The 19,681-nt window shown below is 44.1% G+C and overlaps 1 protein-coding gene across 1 annotated transcript; it reads right to left on the bottom strand.

Moving 5' to 3' along the window:
• Positions 1-1,215: 1,215 nt before the first annotated feature.
• LOC108890028 (pleckstrin homology domain-containing family G member 3) lies at positions 1,216-18,002 on the bottom strand. The gene is made up of 19 exons (XM_051072061.1): positions 17,658-18,002; positions 16,253-16,315; positions 13,837-14,309; positions 13,154-13,254; positions 11,805-11,874; positions 11,310-11,356; positions 11,042-11,192; positions 10,604-10,735; positions 9,538-9,720; positions 9,339-9,431; positions 9,142-9,228; positions 8,906-8,939; positions 8,679-8,780; positions 8,558-8,590; positions 8,025-8,077; positions 7,449-7,898; positions 6,217-6,318; positions 4,361-5,873; positions 1,216-3,961 (listed from the first exon to the last, which is right to left on the bottom strand). Exons 1-19 carry the CDS (start codon positions 17,821-17,823, stop codon positions 3,027-3,029), a joined length of 4,788 nt encoding a protein of 1,595 aa, XP_050928018.1. The 5' UTR covers positions 17,824-18,002; the 3' UTR covers positions 1,216-3,026.
• Between the last annotated feature and the right edge of the window lie 1,679 nt (positions 18,003-19,681).

The following is a 19,681-nucleotide window of genomic DNA, read 5'->3' as shown; positions in this document are numbered from 1 at the left end:
TCCATCACAAAGGATGACTGTCTTAAAACAAGGGGCAGATCATTTGTAAAGATATGAAACAGGAGTGGAGCGAGGAGGCCACCCTGTGGCAGCCCACAGTCAGTGTTCCTCCAGTCAGACGAGCAGCCGTGGAAGTAAACTCTCTGTTTTCTATCAGAGAGATAACTCTGTATCAGACACAGAGCTGGAACTGGAAAACCATAATGTCTGAGTTTAGAAACCAACAAATTCAAACTGACGATATCAAAGGAAGAACTGAGGTCCAGGAACGCCACTCCTACTGATTTAGTTTTTTTAAGTTGTTTGCACCAGTGTTTTATCATAGCTGCGAGTGAACGTTGACTCTGAGTGAACAGGTCATTTTCCTCAAAGTACTGTTGAATCTGTTCACTGATCACTGACTCCATGACTCTGCTTAAGACAGGCAGGAAACTAACAGGTCTGCTGTTCTCTGCACTGAAGGTTTGCAGCTTTGTTCTGTGAAACTGGGATTATTGTGGATTCTTTCCACTGAGATGGAAAAACACCAGTTAAAAGACATCTGTTCAAAATGTGACATATGGGACCAGAGATGTGCTCAGCTGCAGTTTTCAGCAGTTTAATGTCAATGTTATCTACAATAGCAGAAGCATATTGACTGAGTGACAACGTATTATCTGCCCCAGGAAAAGAGTTGTTACTGAGTGAAGACAAAAGACTTTGAACCTCTTCAAAACCAAGTATCCTAAAACTGAGAGAGCAGTGTTTGTCTTTCATGATTATCTTTTCTATAAGAAAACATGACAAAGACAGGCTTTCGTTTCTAACCAAAACAGACTGTAACTCCTTGGTGTTATTGATATAATATCTTCTGATGGTGAAAATAATCTGCATGAAGCTGATGACTGAAGGTGAAATTAAACTGCAGCTCCAACCAGGAAACCAACCAAGAAAGAACAAACATGTAACTCACAGCAGGAAGTTTTCAGTGGTCTGTTGATCCACATCCAGTCTCAGCTCTGTGTTCAGCTTCAAACTGAAGACTTCTATAAAGGAATCTGATCACAGAGCAGCTCTGACCTTTGGAATAAACAAACTGTTCACTCACCATCTGAAATATCCCAGACCTTAGTTTTCATCTTTCACTTCACCTGTGAGTGGTCATCATGTTTTGGCTCAGCTGTGTATGAAGGTAGCGTTAATGTGCAAAAAAAGCATAATAAGTTTGACCCGTAGTTGGTCTGGTTTGTGTGATTTTAATGTGGAACAGAACAAACGGCCATCAATAAACATGTTTGTTCACACAACACTCACACATATATAACCACAGTTAAAGAGAGACAGTGTCTTTGTTTCTATTTACATCAGATCAAATAAATAGGAGGAACAGGACAGGAACGAACCCAACTGTTAACAGTGGTCGACTCTGAGGACAAGTGGTTACACAAGAGTCATAGGTTCAACTCTTGAATCTGCCAGCGTGCCATTGAGCAAACGGGCTAAAATGAATTGACTCACTAATTTGCTAAAATCTGTTCCAGAGAACAGTAACATATTATTAGTGTGTACGGAGAACAAAACCTGGATTATTTATCAATAAATGAACAAAGTCAATAAACTGTCCAAATAACTTTAACATGAATTAGAGAAACTAAAAGACATTAAACTGAGAGATATCCCCATTAATGTATAATTCACTTAATAATAATTTGTATAGTGAAGATAAAATCACTTTGGTCCATTGATTTATTTGGATGTTGAATAAAAATATAAAACTGCTCATAAAGAAAATTATTTTCACTAATAAAAAAAATATCCTGCTGAGAAAAAATAATCCAGTTATTTTTAAATGTAATTAATAAATGTCAGTGTTTAATTGACCACTTAAAAAACGGTCCATTCATTTATTGTGGTGGTAAAGCAGGTTGGGTCCTCCATATGTTTATCTGAACAGCTGCAGTCTACAGGTTGAGTGTGAGACGCTGAACACTGTTATGACCAAGACATTTGATGATGTTAATGTCTTTACACTTAAAGTTACCAAACATCTTCAACGAACCAGAGAAAAATCTGTCAAACAGCTGAAGATTAAAGGAACAGTCCAACATTTTGTCTTCTGGAGAAGACAACAGGGCAAATCAAAATGTTGGATTTAAAGGATCGTTCCTTTAATGTTAAAATAACACCAGCACAAAATCTGTGAAGAGTGACTGAACAAAGTGACTTCTGCAGTGGTAAATTAAGTGGTTAATCCTCCAGCAGCATGAATCCACACATGAGCTTCAACTTATACAGTTCAGCATCAAAGTCTCTGCTGTGACTATAACATGAAGGTTTTACAACTGTAAAGAGAAGACGACTCAAACTAAACTGAACCTTAGTGTAGAGACGATTCCCTAAATCTGGTTTCAACTGAAGAGGAAAAAACACAAACTGACAAAAGTAAAACTGTGCAACACAACATCCAGTACAAAAAGGTGCTTTTGCCAAATATTCCAACTGTAGATAATTTATACTTGAGGACAGTATAAAGATATTTACATATTTTGAGATATTCATCTACAAAATGTCACAGAAGACACTGGGAAAAGATCTTGTAAGTTTTTCTTGAGCCAATCACAAGAGAGTTTGTCTTCTAAACTTTTGCTTTCTTAAAAATCACAATAATTTTATACATATAATTATGTTACAATGACAAATTGAGTGTTATTATTTCATCATCTCAATACAACGTGGTGCCACTTCATACATGTTTGGCAATTCATAATAACTTAGAATAATGACAAATAATTCTTTCATAATCACAGGAAATAAAGCAGAAACTGTCCTCACCTGCTGTTAATAATGGTCTGTTTTGGAATAATTCATTATTTTCTGCTGGAAGCTGCTGACCATCAGTTCACTACTTAAAAAAGTTAAACATGAACTTTTTAAACTCATGACCTAACAACCAAGGTTTGAGCCTTTTATGTATAAATCTTTGGGTTCATTAATGCAGTTTGATGACGTCTTACAGTTTTATTAGAAAATTTTATCGTTCTGTTTCTTCAGCTCAGGTTCTGGAACTTTTCTCTCAGATTTTTCACGATGCTCTGCTGACCGGACTCTGTCTTCTGTGCAGAGTTTGAGCTCTGAGTTTTCTGAGACTCATCATCCTCATCAGTGGAGGATGCTGCCATCTTGTCGAGTTCTTGAGGCCTCGCCAGCTCAGGTTTAGCTTTTGCTTCCTCCCTCTGTCTGTATTCGTCAGAGTCCTGATAGGCCCGGCAGCGGTCGATGACAGCCATGATGGAGATCTTCTCCCTGGTGGTTGGTGAGCGGATCTGAACATAGTTGTCATCTTCCTCTTCTTTGGATTCTTTGGCTGTTTCTGCAGGCTCTGACTCAGGCTCTGGAAGTTTCTCTATGACGATGATCTTGTGTTCAGGGTCAGTGGATAGCGGTGCCTCGGCTGCGACAAAGTAACTGTCCTTGTTAACATTAGCGACCTGGTCCTGGAGCTTCTGCAGCTCAGTCATTTGTGCTCCGCTCAGACGATGGTCCAGAGAATTGGCTCTGTGAAGCCGCTTTCTGCGTTCCTCTCGGCTGGCGTCCCGGCTGCTGCGAGGTTCATTGGTAGGACCCTTGACAGAAGCTCCATCAGTGAGGAGGTGGGTGGAGGAGCAGCTGGAGTGCCTCCTCAGACTTCCATCAAACATCTGGTCTGGGATGGAGCGACTCCGGCCGACAGGACTCTTCTGGGTCCGACCATGGTCAGAGTACTTGGAGCGGAGTTCTCGGACGTCGGGCCAGTTGAAGCCCTCGACGGGAGGAGGACTGAGAGGACTGCGGGAGCGAGCTCGACCTGGGGAGACCAACCCTGTGGTGCCCACTGAGCTGCAGGTGAGGATGGGCGTCAGAGACCGGATCTGGTCTATGGGGCTCAGCGGTAGAGAAGATGACTTGTTATGAGAAACCAGTGTCAGAGTCAGGTTGGGTTTACCTGCAAAATAAACAGAACCAATCATAAATTTAAAGTATCCTTCCAGTTTTCCATCACAACCTGTCTGATCATAACACTCTCTGTGGAAAAGGAAACACAACAGTAACACACCTGATAGAAATGATTGACAAAACTTCCAAAACAAGACCAGACTTGGAATAAACCAAGTTTAAAAAGTGTTTCATGATCTTGACACCATCAACATCAGCATTGTCCTATTCTTTAGGACTGCAAATCTGAAAAGATGTGTGATGTTACAACCTCAACATTCACGCCCTGATTTCATTTATTGTACCCCATTGTACAACGACATTAAAGCCTATACTATTCTATTCTATTCTTTATTAGATTACCCTCTAATCATAAAATCTGAAGCTGATAAGCAGGAGGTCACAGTACCTGAGCTCTCCTTCTCCTCCACCACACAGGGTAAACTCTTCTTGTTGATCAGGAGCCCCTGTCGGACCACAGGTCTGGTCGTTTTGATTCGCTGGCTGTACTGACGAGCAAGGTGAAGGACTTTGCTCTTTGTTTTGTCTACGTCGTCCACCTGGTTTGAATCCTCACTGGGCTTTTCCCCCTCTGCCTCAGCCTTCAGCTGGGCGACCCGAGGAATTGGGACCCTGACAAGGACAGCCTCATCCCCAAACACCTTCAGAGTGTCCTTCTGACTTCCTGTCCGATTCACCCCAGTGGTTTTAGGCTTGAGGGGTGAAGGACTTGTGGATTCCTCTGTGATGATGCTGAGGTCAGATCCTCCACTGTCTCGGTCACAGCTCTTGTTCAGGGTCGCTGACAAGTTAGAAAGGCCAACGTTGGTTGCTCTGGAGTTTCTTGGAGCTTCTCTGGATTGTTCACCCCCTCTGTCCTCACTTTGGGATCTGGTGATGTCTCGCTCCATCGCCTGCCAAATCTTAATCATTTCAGATGAAGGTCTGAACTCTTCATCCTCAGATGGATTATCCTGCAGACTTTGAGATCTGGACCTGAAACTTTCTCCTGAATCTTCTGGATCTGTGCTTCTCTGATCAGACTTTAAAGAGTCCAAAGAGTCACTGGAAACCATGTGATCACAGGTATCTGTGAGTAAAGCTGAGTGTGACTCCACTGAGGAAGGGTCGAGGCTGGAGGATGTGGTTGAGGTGAAGGGATTTGTCTGGACAGTTTTATCCTTTGGGATGCTGTTGAAGCGGCTGACAGAGCTCCTGACCAGCCCGGTCGGGATGTACGTCAGGCTCTCTCTGCGCTGGAGGCTGAAGGTGGCGTTCTGGCTCTCTGCATTCTCGTAGTAACTCTTGATTTTGCTGATGAGCAGTTGGTCCTGTTTGGACAGGGTGGAGTCCCGCCTTCGTCGAATGCCTCTGTCGGGATCAAAGAGGCTATCATCCCTAGGAGACAGCAGGGTCAGATCTGTCACACCGAAGGTCTCTGGAGGATCAGAACAGACGCTGTTGAGCTGTAAAGGTTGGTCAGCGGACTCTGCGCTGAGGCTGAGGCTGCTGCCGGTCCTGCTGGGTAACCGTGGTGTAGCACAGTCGAGGGAACGGGCGTCATCCTGGGCCAGACTGCCTCGTTTGATGCTGTTGGTGAAGTGCTGGGCGATGGCACTGGCTTTGTCCAGGACAGAGGAGGGAAGGATGCTTTTGGCTTCACCCTCCTTCTCTGCTGCCTCCTTATCATCCTCCTCATCCTCAGACGACTCCCCACTGCTCAAGGTTTTTGAATCTGAATCAGGCGTAGCAGACAACGGCTCCACTGTGGGTTCTGGATCTATTTCAGGTTTCAGTTCCTCTGACCTTTGAGGAGATAGTGTGATCACAGTAGGGTCTGGATCAGATGAGGGTTCTTGTTCAGGGTTTTCTGTTGGTTCAGACTCTGATGTCTTCTCCTGCAGCAGCTCATCTGTGAAGGGCTGGAACAGAAGAATTTTACAAATAACAATTGAAAATGAGAATTATTCTGCAGGGAGGGACGACAAAGAAAAGTTTGGTTTGGTTTGGTCCAGACTGTTCAGTTTGATGTGAGAATTATTTGGTTTTGATAATGGAAACATTTTGAATTAGAAATCTTCTTTATAGACAGAAGTTTGACAGGAAATAATGTCAGGACTTTAAGCAAAGCAAAGATTAAGATTGGGAGAGTGCCCAGTGTTGTTTTAGAGTGTGGATAAGTAAAGAAAAGCTAAACTGGACAGAGACTGGTGGATAAGATAAAAACTCTGACATAAAACCTGAGAGTTCCTCACGGTTATTTACCTTCTCAGATGTTGGTTCAGTTCTACCTGCCTTGTCTTCTTCAGGATGTTGTCCATTTTCTTTGTTAGAGTCGTGAAGAGAGCTGCTGCCTCCGCCTGCCTCCTTCAACAAACAGAACAGCAAATCAAACTTTTATATGAGCAGATAAAATCAAAGTTTTGAGCTGAAAACACAACAAACAGCAAACAAGTTCTGATGGCTGAATGTTTTTTAAAGGGTCAGTTCATCCAAACCACAGTCACACTTTCCTACAGGATCTGACGTTTGTTCCAGATTTTTTTTAAATAAAAGGGGAAGAGCAGGAAAATGTTATTTTTACTGAGTGAACTGACCCTACAGACGCTGTGAACAACAGTTAAAATCCAGCAGCTTCATATCACTCACGGTCCCTGAAACCAAACATGCAAATAAAGAAGCAACAGAAACACCGAGAGGCAGCAGCAAATGTCTGGTTCAACACAACCTGCAGACACTCAGTTATGTTTTATATTCAGCAAGACAGCAATTTAAAGATTAAACTATGTGCTGCAAAAGCTGCAGATGTTCAGAGAAGCTCCAATAACAGCAAAACATTCATGAAAGCAGGTCTGTAAAACTGGATCACCTACTGGAGGTGTTTTTAATGTGTATGAGCTGCATTTAACAGAGTCAGATCAGTTTCATCTCTGAGTCCAGGACAGATTTAGCTTAGCTTAGCATAAAGACTAGAAGCTTCCGCTTCCAGCCTGATTTACATGTCCTATGTTGTTTATTGAACAGGAGACACTGGGCCTGATGAATGAATCTGGAGCAGAAAAAAACTTAAAGGTCATCCAGCAGCTCAGGGTCCTCCTGCCCAGGTAACGTCCTCTGTTTGAACACCTGATATCTTTCTAATCCTAGACTCAGGAGGAGAGGAAACTGATCCAGTCATCTGACTCTGGAGGAGATGGAGAACAGGACGGTTTATCGGAGTCGAAGTTTAACTGTTTGAATAGGTTTGACTGCTCGGAGTCTCCGTCCGTCCCCCTGCTGCAGTTTAGCCTGCGGACCCCCAGCATGCAGCTCAGGTGTTAGTTCCACACATGAAGCCCATGCAGCAGACAGCTGAGAGCTTCACAGCAGGAGGTGGTGAGTTATCGTTGAGCTGGGCGGGGGGGGGGCTGTTATCCCTGAGTTTAGTGTGTTACGGAGCTGGTGTGGGACTTGTGGAGGGCCAAGCTGAAGACCGGGCTGGCAGCAGAAAGGCTCACCGTCCCTGTGGTAGAGAGAAAGGCCTGGACCCTGTAGTGCCAGCAGGAGATGGCGGCCAGCACAGAGCTGGCAAAGTCGTCTACCTGCTCGTCCTCCAGCAGGATCTCGTCCGGCTCGCTGTCCTCCGTCTGATGAGAGTGCTGTGGAGACAACCTCCCCGCCTCTTCCTCCTCTTCTTCCTCACTGCAGATCAGCCGCTCCAGTGAGTTCTTCCTGTTGCTGAGCTCCTCCTCCTCCTCCGCGGGCCGGTCGGTCTCAGACTCGAGCTGCAGAGAGCGCCTCTTCCCCGGTAACATGCCCTCACTGTCCGAGTGCTGCAGGACGTCACACACCTCCTGATTCTCAGTCTTGTGAAGTGTGTGCTGTCCTCTAGGACTAATGAAGACCTGAACAGCAGTGCTACTCCTCAGACCCGACCCGACCCCCCCCATCAGCTGATGTTTCATTTCCTTCAGCGAAGTTAATTATTTCATATTGTGCTGATATTGGATAAATGTATAGAAATAAATGTTACAGATACAGAAGTTGTGTTTCATCAGTTCACAGAAAGGCTGAGGTAAAGACTCCCTCCCTCATCTACAGTTCACATTAAACCACAGGGACTTTTTGTGTCTTACCTTTAAAATGGCTGAGTTCATCAGGAGAATCAGCAGCAGAAGAAGAAGAGCACACAGGATGAGAGCACAGACAAAAATGTAAAATTCACATCAACATGTAAAAACCAATCGAACAGGAAACATCAGCTCATGATGTACAGGAATGATTCACCAACACATTCACTCAGTTACTGTTTTCACCACTTCACAATCAGTGTTTCCAAAGAGCAAATGAACCCTGAGGTGTCGGAGCACAGATTCATACTTTAAGAACATGCAGACTAAAGGTAGATGCTTCAGTTTATAGATGTTCCTTAAATGCTTCACCTGTCTGTTTGGCAGCTTCTTTACAGAATAAAGTGCAAATATCCAGAACACAACATAACAAACCATTGTTCATACTGTGGTACGTTCAGGGACAAGTGAGTCAGACATCACCAATAATGTGCTGACGGACTCAGATCTGTTGTGTTCACTGTAAAGCTCTGTGCAGTGATTTCAGATAGTTTTACCTCTGCTGCTCCTCAGGATTTGTTTGGTCGGCTCTGCAGAGGAAAGAAAAGAGTGAAATGTGAATATGATGTCCTGACAGAGGAAAGCAGCAGATCATCAGGTTACTCTGTTCATGTTTACCAGACTGTCGTCGTCCCTGTCGACCGTCTCGATGAAACTCTTCAGACTGAGAGGACAGAGCTTTCTTCAGACGCTCGGGACTGTACCGATACCTGGGAGCATCTGCACCAAGGAAACACATGAAATATATATATATACACTACATTATGATTATCATTATATCATATACGTTTTAGATGCTTCATGTCCTGATCTGTTTTAAGGAACATGACTGAACATTTACTCACATATGGAATCCATTTCTAAGATGGCTTCTTTAGCCTGAAACAAGACGACAGGCATCAAACATTTACAGCTGCTGTGTATACTGGTGTTACAGCTGCTGTGTACACAAGTGTTACAGCTGTGTATACTGGTGTTACAGCTGCGGTGTATACTAGTGTTACAGCTGTGTATACTGGTGTTACAGCTGCGGTGTATACTAGTGTTACAGCTGTGTATACTGGTGTTACTGGTTCCTGACCTTCTGTGGGATGATGGCGTGGTGGTTTTCCAGAATGAGGCGTTTGATGTGATGAGCCCACAGCTTCTTCTCCTCCACTGTTTTTGCCTGAAAACAAAAACCCAACAAAGACTGACTCTGTTAAACCAAGTTTCCAGACAGTAACTGGATGTTACACATTAACACCTGACCAAAAACACAGGTGTGGGAGGTCTCACCTGGACAGTGTGAGGCTGTTTGGGATGTTTGTAGTGCGTGACGCTGAAGCTCAGAGAGTCTTTGGCGCTTTCAATCAGCATCAGAGTGGAGCACTGATGACAGGGAGGGAAACAAACACCAACATCAGCCTGACCAACACTTCACCTCTCTGACAACCTGCAGGTCAACCACTCTGAGAGCGTTCAGTTTAAATCTCACAGAGATGTGCGCCTTGTAGACGTAGTGTTCTCCACGGCGTTTGGTGATGAGCAGCATGCGATCGAACAGGAAGAGTGTTCTCTCGTTTTTGGCTCGATGAACTTTGAAGGTTCCCTCCAGAACCAGTTCTCCGTATGTGGTGAGGTCCGGACCTTTCCAGTTCAGCAGCAAAGACTGAACCTCCTGAAGAAAACAAAGAAAACAAACATCCAGACAAATGGCTTTTTATCTGTGCTTTATTTCCTATGTTCTGGAGTCAGACTGATGCGCTCCATCAGGAGAGACAAAGGACACCTTAACAACTTTCAGTCTGATTTACATGTTGTATAGTGTTCACTGATCAGCTGCGTATTGAATAAAACTTTCAATGATCTATTATTGATCTGGGTGACGAGCGGCAGCATACAACTGTCTTCACTGAGATTTAAAAAAAGTTGTAGTGAATGGAACTGCACCTTTCTCTCTCTTTCATAGAAACACATCGGATGTAAATTTATGACGATAAAATCCCATGTTTCTGTAGAAAGGGAGTATTTCTGGAAAACAGGAGCACCCATCATAGAACCCCGTGGAACTCCACATGACAGAGCTGTTTACATGTCATATGTTGTTGGTTAACCAGCGTAAACAAGTTAACAAACCATCCTGTAATCAGTTGGTTTCATGAACATACAGAGCTCAAACTGACAACCCAGGGGACACTGTAATACTGTATTTTAAGGTGTGTTAATGAGGTCTTCTTTGAAGATTAAAGGTTGAAATCCTCTTTGATTGACCAGTAACTTTAAAGAACCTCTGAATTTTCACATTTCGTTTCATTTCATTTCAACTAATTCAAGGCTCTGGGCTTCAAAAATGTTTTCCCCAGCATTAAATTCACAATATGAAAAATCTTTCTGTTGAATCCACAAGCTGCAACAGCCAATCAAACAAGCGTGTGGTTATTCCAAACACCTGACACAATATCCCATCAATGACTATAAAATATATTATATTTTATGTAAATCGATTTGTAAATCTACAACCGCACATTGTGTGTATCAGTGTGTGTTCATCTGCCACTCACCTGTAGTCTGACGGCGTGTTCGTGTTTCCTCTTCATGTCGTTGATGTACCAGGCCACACCTGTCATGGTGTAGATGGCCTCCTCCACCACCTCATAACCCTCCTCCTCAGGGTCAAAGTGCTTTGCTATCTCCTGAACAGAACAATCATCAAAAACAACAAGTGAATCTACAGTCTGACTTAAAATGTTCATTTTTATGCAGATGATACTGTCCTGTACGTCCAAGTCTTTGCTCTGTAAATGTAAAGACATGCACTTGTCTCACTGCTGATAGAAAATATCATGCACAGGTGCTGGAACTTCAAAACCAATAGGTAACAATATGACCTATGCAGAAAATCTTAAGCATTTTCCAAAGAACAAAAAATCCAATGGGAAACTGTGCACGTCAAAGTACGTCCACTACAGTTCTTGCGCTCAGGTGTGTTGGTGTCGTACCTGGAGCAGCAGGTGGTATTTGAGGATCCTCTGAACAGGCTTGAGCAGGTATGAACCCAGAGGCAGCGATCGCTTCAACAACGCCTGACGCTCACGAAAAAACTTGGCCAGAGATTTATTTCTCATGCACTCGGTCAGCGCTGCGACGGAGCTACAACAGGTGGGAAAATTAACAGGTAAATAAACAGGTGAGAATAATAATTTTCCTGCCTCTGTGTGTTACAACATGAGGACCAGTGTGGACGTTCAGCAGACTGTCAGGACTTACTTTGGGTAGTTAGTGCAGTACTGTGTGTAGATCTCGAAGTACTCACTCTGAAATGAGACCCAGTCATTACAAACAGGAAATCAGTTCAGTGGGATTTAGAGTTTGTGGACGTTAACGTTTTAAATCACGACTGTCGCTTGATATTCTGTAAAAAATATGGTTCACTTCTAGAGAATGAAGAAAGTTGTGATGAATAGTTTGAATATAGGCATAAAAGCTGAACAACTGATCATTTTTAAAGCATTTTAAATCAATGTATTTGTATTATTGTCTTAACATCCCGCACAAACCTTCAGTTAAAGTAAAATCTATCAATCTATAAAGACACATTTCACTGTTTCACTGATTAATATCATTAGTGCTAAACTGGTTCTTTTTTTTTTTTTTTTTTTAATTACAAACGACTTCATAACTTCATGATTTGAGGCTGAGTCTGTCATTATAGCTGAAGCAGATATTTGACCTTAGATTTACAGTCAGACATTAGTTTCTCACCTTCATGACGAAGCAGCGGGCAACGGCGACAGGGTCGTTGTCACACAGGTCAAGAGCCTGAAGCAGCTCGCTGTGAACAGGAAACATGTCACCATGACGACAAAAACAACAACAACAACAACAACAACACATCACCAAAACCTCACATCTCCCTCTGACAACAACATCAGAGGTGAAAATTTTGCTCTGATGTTCTGACCTGATTTGATAAAAAAAAATGTTCACAAATTCACAAAAACAATCACACCTTTGTTTAGTAAGATTTCTGGAGCTTTTGATCAGACCACACGATCTTTTTCAGTGAAAGTTTGAGAAACTGAGGGAATTTAAACGTCTCTGGTTCAGTGATAACTGGGCCTCTGCTGATGAAGGTCATGTGATACAATGAAAAGCTCCAGAAGGTTGAACTGTTTGACATCAGAGCAGAGAGCTGATCCGCTCTGTTCATTCCCTGCAGAGTGTCAGGATTAAATGGACATAAACAGGGGAAACAGCAGATGTAATGATGTTGTCTGTCCAGCAGGTGAAGCTGTTGATCTTTTGTTTTCTGTATCTGCGTTGATAAAGTTTTGAAACTAGGATGAAACAGTCTGTTCATGACTCCAGACTGTGAAGGTTTTTATCCTTACTGTTCACTGAGTGTAAAATATCGTCACCCTTTTTTTGACTGAGAGTAAAAATATTTCTTCAGTTTCTTCAGACTGATTTCACTTCCTGTTTTACATCAAACATCAGGAAAGAAATCACGAAAAAAGTTTCAGTGATTTTAAAAAACATCAACCATCTGATCAGAGATCAGTCAACTTTACTCTGATCTGTTTGAAGATGACTGAAGCTGAAATCAAGGAAGATGTTTAAAGGACCAAACACCTCCTCTGTATCACTGTCTTTTCACATCGAGCTTCACACTGACGACTTCAGGAGATTCATCATCCTTCACTTTCTGAGTGTTTGAACTGTTGTGTTAAAGTATGAAAACTGGGGGGCGTGTAACATATGGGCCAACTGATCCGGGTAGACCTTTACTGTGTGTCACTCCCCTACTCTCTCCATGTTTCCTGTCTCTCTCTACTGTCACTGTAAAATAAGGGCTAAAGAGCCCCCTACCCAAAAAAGAAAAAAATATGAAAACTGTCACCACACTGACACAGCAAACCACAAACCACTCCACACTGCATGCTATGCAGCCGGGCCACCCTGGTCTGAGAAACAAACTCACCCTCTGAAATGAAGCAGCTAACAAGCGCTAACCTGAAACTTTACAACAACACATCAGTGTCAGGTGTTTATGTGTAAACAGGTGTTTATGTGTACACAGGTGTTTCAGAGTGGGGTTTTATGTCTCTCACCTGTTGAACTCGTAGATGTCCTCGATGTTTCCAAACAGAGCGCACACCTGCTCAGGACGAATCAACAAATCAGACTGATCGATGATGTGAGCCAGGTAATCCTGATGGAGGAGACAGAGAATTAATGTTTTACTGTTGTCTAATGATTTCTTGTTTATTGATTCCTGATTGTTTTATAGATTTATGAACTCATCTTTAAATCGGACCAGGGTACAGATCTCTGTAACGTCCTGAACACAAACAGAGACTGAAGCTGAAATCAGAGATTTTTCAGATTAAATCTGATGTTAAACTGTGACGAGGTTTTCTGTCCCTCTGACTTCAGGATGTGCTTTTGGTCTCTTCTGGCTGCAAGTCCAGGTCTCTGCTCTGGGTTCAGGTTTATCTGTGATCCTCACTGTTACATAAGCAGCTAATCCACAACGTCTTAACCAGTTAATTATAGTCTCAGTGTTGTTAGAGGAGCCACATTCACTGATCCAGGGACAGTTTTACAGGTGGTCAGATCATTAATTCATCACAAAAACTTAAAGCCCCACATGATTATATTTTAATATTTACATGTGCCACTGGGGGGCACTGCACATGAAGCTGTGGGCGATGTATTTTAAAATCTGTAGGATTCAGATAAAACTGAGACTTTTACTTTGAAACTGATGTTGAATCGTGGTCGGTGACCTCACCTCTACGATCATGCGCAGGTCTCTGACATACATCCTCTCCGTCTCGATGATCTCCATGACGACCCGGTCCAGGTACGTCAGCTGAGGGTTCGGTGCCATGCTGCTGGTTTTGAACGGAGACGCCTGCAGCCGGCGGCTGGAGGTTCGACTCCCGGTCGACTCTTTGTTGTTGTTGTGAACGAGGCAGAGGCTCCGCCCCTTCCTGTCAGGTGGTGGGCGTGGCCTTGACCCCTCGTTGTCTGCCCCGCCCCCCGCGGGGCTCAGGTCCAGGTCTACCTCGAGGTCAGAGGTTTGGGAGGATGGCAGCGGGGGGGCGAGGCTCTCGTCTCTGGAGGATCCTGATCCCGAGGACAGCGTGGAGATCAGGCTCACTGGGCGCTGGTCTGACGACGGCAGGTCAGAGGAGTCGGACGGCGTGGCCGATGGAGCACGCTCATTGCTGCTGATGGAGGCGGTGGACAGGCGGGGGGACTCTGAGGAGAGAGGGGGGAGGACGATGACTGACAGGTCTGATCAGGATGAGAACAGAACAGACTGTACCCACACCGATCAACTGACACTGATCATCTGGTTCCAGTCCAGTGTTCTGCTGGGAAACCTCGGCTTCATTCATGTGGATGTTACTGTGACACCTAAACAATGTTGTAGACCAATCACACCCCCATGACAACAGGGGCCTCCCCCAGCAGGAAGACAAACCCACCACCAAGTCAGAAATGTCTGGAGGAACAAGAGCACAAGGTGTTGACCTGGACTCTAAACTCCCCAGTCTGATCCAGAACAAGCCGGATCCATGGAGGCCCCCACCCTGCAACCCATAGGATCCCAAGGATCCACACGACCCCCCCCCCCCGGAGGTCCTGGTCCAGGCCTCAATGGGTTCAGAGGGACCTACACACTATGAGGTAGGTCCAACAGAAGCTGGATCAGACTGGGATCTGAGGAGTTGCAGAGGAATAGAAATACTGAGGTGAACCTGGATTTCTTCAGATCCGTATGCATGAAATCCATTAGACACAAGAGGAATCTTTATTATCAAACCATGAGCAGGTCTAAGCTCTGACGCTGTGAGGACTGAGGCTGTCTGACATTTTGTTCTGTCTTATGTAAAACTCTAACACAAACAAATGAAAAGTCACAGTGGATAACTTTCACAATAAAAGTCTTCCTGTGATAACGGCTCTTCTTCCACTGTCAGACTGAGGGGGGACTTTCACAATAAAATTCAGGTGAAGAGGTATTACAGCTCTTTATCAGAATCAGACTGAGGAGTCTGTGTTTGGTTCCTGAAGCAGTTGTGATATATCTCTGTCCTGTCAGGTTCATCTCTAAACATCTGGATCCAGGTCGTTGTTTTAATCTGTCAGAACAGGCCGATGTATTTCAACATGTTCAACTTGTTCAAGCATCCAGTGTTTTTCTAAACTGATCAAATCAAACTTCATGGTCTGAGGCGTCTGCTGCCCCGGGGGTTTTAAGATTCACTACAATTTAACCTGGGAGTTTCAGACAGACAGTATGGAGTCAAACAGTCTCCATTAAGAGCAGCTGAATCAGCTGATCTGTTTCCTCTGAGCTTTATTCTGGATGATCAGAGATGATGATCTCCACAGGAAGTGAAGTCACCAGTCAGACTGTGAGGAGGCGTTCCTCAGTTTGAAACCTCTGAGATCAAACTGATGATACAGACTGTGGTTATTACAGGACGACTGTGACTCAGCAGCATCACTTCAACACCGATAAGGTTTCTGTACATGTTTCACAGTGTGGACATCTGACACATCCTGAAGAGTTAAAACATTAAACAGCTGATTCACATTAAAGCAGCAGGTTTCTCTTCAGTTTAATTAGCTCAGATAACATGAAGCAGTCGATCAGATCATTCACTCACACTGATTATTGTTGGCTGATTGATCTGTTGGGATTTGTTTACAGTCAGTTGTATAGATTTCTGAGCATGCTGGGATTCATTCTCTGTGATTCAGGTTTTTATACCACGGCCATCTGAACACTGACGATGGGAAACGTCCTGGAAGACGATCATTTGTAAAATGATGAATTTAAGTTTATGTAGTTTAAATTATATTTTAATGTCCAACAGAAAACACAGTCACATGATAAGTCTCATGGCCACAGATTAAATCTACATGTTCCTCTAAAACTAACAAAGTAAATAAATTAAAAGTTCTGTCCAAAGAGAAATTTAACAGAGGGTACTAGTGCTACATGTTAGCATGTTACTGGTCAGTTTCATTTACAAAGGTCAAAATAATAAAGATGTCTTAGGAGACTTTCCAATGTGTATGCTAACTAGCACTAAATAACACACTGTTTGTATTTCAGAGTCGGTTCAGTTTCCCGCCTTCACTGTTTAAAATGGCCGCTGTGTGGTTTTGGTCAGTGTTAGCAAACGTACCGGCTAACCACTCGTTGGAGGCTTTAGCTAAATATCTGAAGAACAGAGACACTGACAGTCCACCTGAGACACAGGAAACACAACAACCAAACATTTAACACAAACCAAAAAACTACAAAAAAGCAACAGAAAATAAGGGTGTTATGCTAATGCCACGTTCACGTCATATCACAGTCGACATGATTAGCTGTGATATGTTTGACTCAGTGCTACAACAACAACAAATATGGATGCCTCAGTTTAGCTAAACAGTGTTGTTTTATCTAATTAAATGTTTAATGGATGCAGTGTCCTCAGTTCTCTGATGACCTGAATGTTGTATTTTTATTTTTGTATTGTTAACTTTAACTTTAGTGAGTCTGAAAACAAAGGGAACATAACACACTGAACATTAGCATTTAGCTAAAAAGTTAAAAAGCTACATGCTAGCTTTTCCTGACGAACACCAGGTTAGTTAAAGACTAACTGAGTGTGTAGTTCACTGTGTGTGTGTGTGTGTGTGTGTGTGTGTGTGTGTGTGTGTGTGTGTGTGTGTGTGTGTGTGTGCGCACGTCAGAAAAAGGTTTGTTAGCACAGTTAGGTAAACACAATGAACTTGTGGTAAAGACAAAGTAAAAACACCTGACATTGGAACCTGGACCTAGACCAGGTCTCTGGTGCAGGGTTTTAGACACAGGTCAGGTCCAGGTTTAGTTTAGTAAGAATCTGTGTTGCATTCAAAGTCTGACGTGTGTAACAGCAGAGGTATTATGAACAAAATGTACTTAAAGTATCTCAGTAAAAGTACTTCATGTACCGTGACTGATCTCTGATGATTCAGCAGCATGTTGGAGCTGCAGGTGGAGCTGCTTTAACTACGTGAGGTGCAGTTAGTTTAGTTCTGGTTCCCAACAACAAACAGTTTCTGTTGTGTTAGTTCAGTCTCAGCTGACAGTGTCGACAGTAAGACACTCAGAGTCAAAATATTCCAAAGCTGCTCCACGTTTTTTACAGAATATCACCTGGTGATCAGCAGCAACGTTAGTTTCTGTTAAAATGACGTTAGGATTTTGCTTTCAATCGTCAGAATCCAGAAAAAGTGCAGCACAGGAGGCTGAGAGTGAGTCTGCAGTTTGAACCAAAACACATTCAAACCACACACACACACACACAGCTGTCCGTTAGCTGTTTGGCTTCCTGCCAGTTTAAAGCGAGCGAGGCGTTCACTGACCCAGCAGGAAATGGCCGGTTCAGTGATAAGAGTCGACCACTCACAGCTCAGTGTTTACATTCAAACACACAGGTTCAAATGAAGCTGCTGACCTTTGACCTGAGCAGCGGTTACTCACACACTCACACAAACACCAACACAGTTTAAAGTCTTTGAGAGTTTGACCTTTTCTCTGATTTACAAACTGTGACTCACCGAACCAGCGGCGGACAAACACTCGTCTGAGCCGCCGGTCCTCCGCCACGCTCCTGAAGGAGATCTTCACCTCCTCCTCTGAACATGAACACCTCACCACCGCCACATCTCCTCCTCCTCCTCCTCCTCCAGCCAAGCTGCGCCACACGCTCCTCTGATACCCCATCAACTCAAAAATGATCCCTCACAATATTAATCCTTAAAACTCCTCCAGGTTTAAAAGAGACAAATGACAACCTTCAGTTTTCCTTTAAAAGACGCCTGAACGCTCCACAGGTTTGAATGAGCTGAACACACTGAATGAAGACAGAAGAGAGGGAGGAGAGAGGAGGAGGAGCTACGACAGGAGGAGAGAGGAGGAGGAGCTAGGATCATGGAGGGAAAAACAGGAGGAAGAGTTATTAAAGGAAAAGACAGGAAAGGAGGAGAGGATAGAGAGGAGGAGGAGGAGGAGAGGAGGAAGGAGGAGAGCAGAGGGTCAGCTGATCACAGAGGAATGTTCCTCCTCATGTGATCAAAGCTTCACTGTGACTCTGAATAAATTCTACAGTTTGTTTGACTTCAGTGAAAACTGAACCTGCTGCTCTGCGCTGCCTCTGCTCAGTGTGATGCTAAGCTAACAGCTGCGATCAACAAGCTGCCTCAGATGTTCTGGTGTCAGCTCCGCCCGCTGCCGTCCTGACGGGCCTATCGCATGCTGAAAACTGAGGTTCACACTGTGACATCATCACCTGACTCCGCCCCCACCTGGTAAAAACTACAGTTGCACTGTAAAAACTGAACATGTGGCATAAAAACCATCACAGGTTGTTAGAAATGTCACCTGTACGACCTCCTCTGACGACACGTTCAACAGATCTGAGTCAAGAAACTGCTCGAGTCATTCATTTAAACCAATGAAGAAAAACAAAGTTGGATGCCCACAGGGGCAAACGTTAGCCAGCTAACCTAGCTAACCTAGCTAACCCTGCTAATGTTAGCAGGCTCTGGTCACAGCAGGTAGCCCTGATATGAGCTCTGGGTTTTACAGTGTTTCCTGCTGCGAGACACATGTTCATCTGATCAGCTGATCACTGATCAGTCGTTTCCTCTTCTCCTCCTCTCACAGCAAAGCAGCAGAATGACTTCAGCAGGCCCCTCACCTGGTACAGGTGTCATCACTGAGGTAGCTACAGGTGTGTACACACACACATACACTGCACATCAGCACAGCTGCAGCCACCGATTCAAACATGTCTGACCTCAGAGGTCAAAGGTCAACACCGACCAATCAGCTGCTTCTCTCCACAGAGCTTCACTGGACTGTTCACACCTGGAGGGGGCGGGGCTACAGGTGCACTCTTGCAGGTTAAACAGGTTCTTTACAAACTGAGATTGTCACACACCAGCTTACTGACTGAACACCTGTTGTCATGGTAACGACAGGAGGAGGAGGAGGAGCAGCTGGTCTGGCTGATCCAGGTCCAGCTCAGTGTTTGAAGTCTGGTCCTGCTGTCTGACCTTTAGCCAGCTGACCCACCTGAGGACTGTTTGAACTGAGAGGGAACAAACAGCAGCAGGAGGAGGTCTACCTCCTGGTCCCACCTGGACCTGATCCTCCTCCACACCAGACTCCACTCAGAAAACCAGAGGTTTTAGAGGAGAGCAGGCAGACTGATGATCAGCTGATCAGAGGGCAGCGTCCTCCGTCTGTCTCTGGGTTTGTTTGTTTGTGTCACAGAGCGTCTCAGACGGGTGGGGTCACAGAGGGATAATGGCCGAGTGTTCCGGAGACACAACAGAGCTTTTAAAGCTTGACGTCTCGTCCTGATGCAGAGGGACAGACTGTTACAGCAACATGGCTGCACACAGTGAGCAGCTGCCTGACCAATCAGAAACCAGACTGAGACAGGTGAGGACAGGTGAGGGAACATCAGGTGGAACAGCTGCAGGTGAGTCAGACTTTCACGAGAGTAAGAAGTAAAATTATTCAAACAGAAACACGTTGTTACCTGCACACACACACACACACACACACACATATA

This window comes from Lates calcarifer, linkage group LG7_1 (genome assembly GCF_001640805.2).
Source record: "Lates calcarifer isolate ASB-BC8 linkage group LG7_1, TLL_Latcal_v3, whole genome shotgun sequence".
In the NCBI taxonomy this organism is placed as follows: domain Eukaryota; kingdom Metazoa; phylum Chordata; class Actinopteri; family Centropomidae; genus Lates; species Lates calcarifer.
Note: the sequence above shows the minus strand (reverse complement) of the source record. Positions and strands in the feature narration are given on the sequence as shown.

What these genes read in the sequence shown, in the direction of transcription:
- LOC108890028 (XM_051072061.1), bottom strand. Translation starts at nt 17,823, where the DNA reads ATGGGGTATCAGAGGAGCGTGTGGCGCAGCTTGGCTGGAGGAGGAGGA. An exon ending in TACTGCACTAACTACCCAAA is followed by an intron (nt 11,193 to 11,309) that starts GTAAGTCCTGAC and finishes CACCTGTTGTAG; the next exon opens with CTCCGTCGCAGCGCTGACCG. An exon ending in AATCCTGAGGAGCAGCAGAG is followed by an intron (nt 8,078 to 8,557) that starts GTAAAACTATCT and finishes TGATGAACTCAG; the next exon opens with CCATTTTAAAGGTAAGACAC.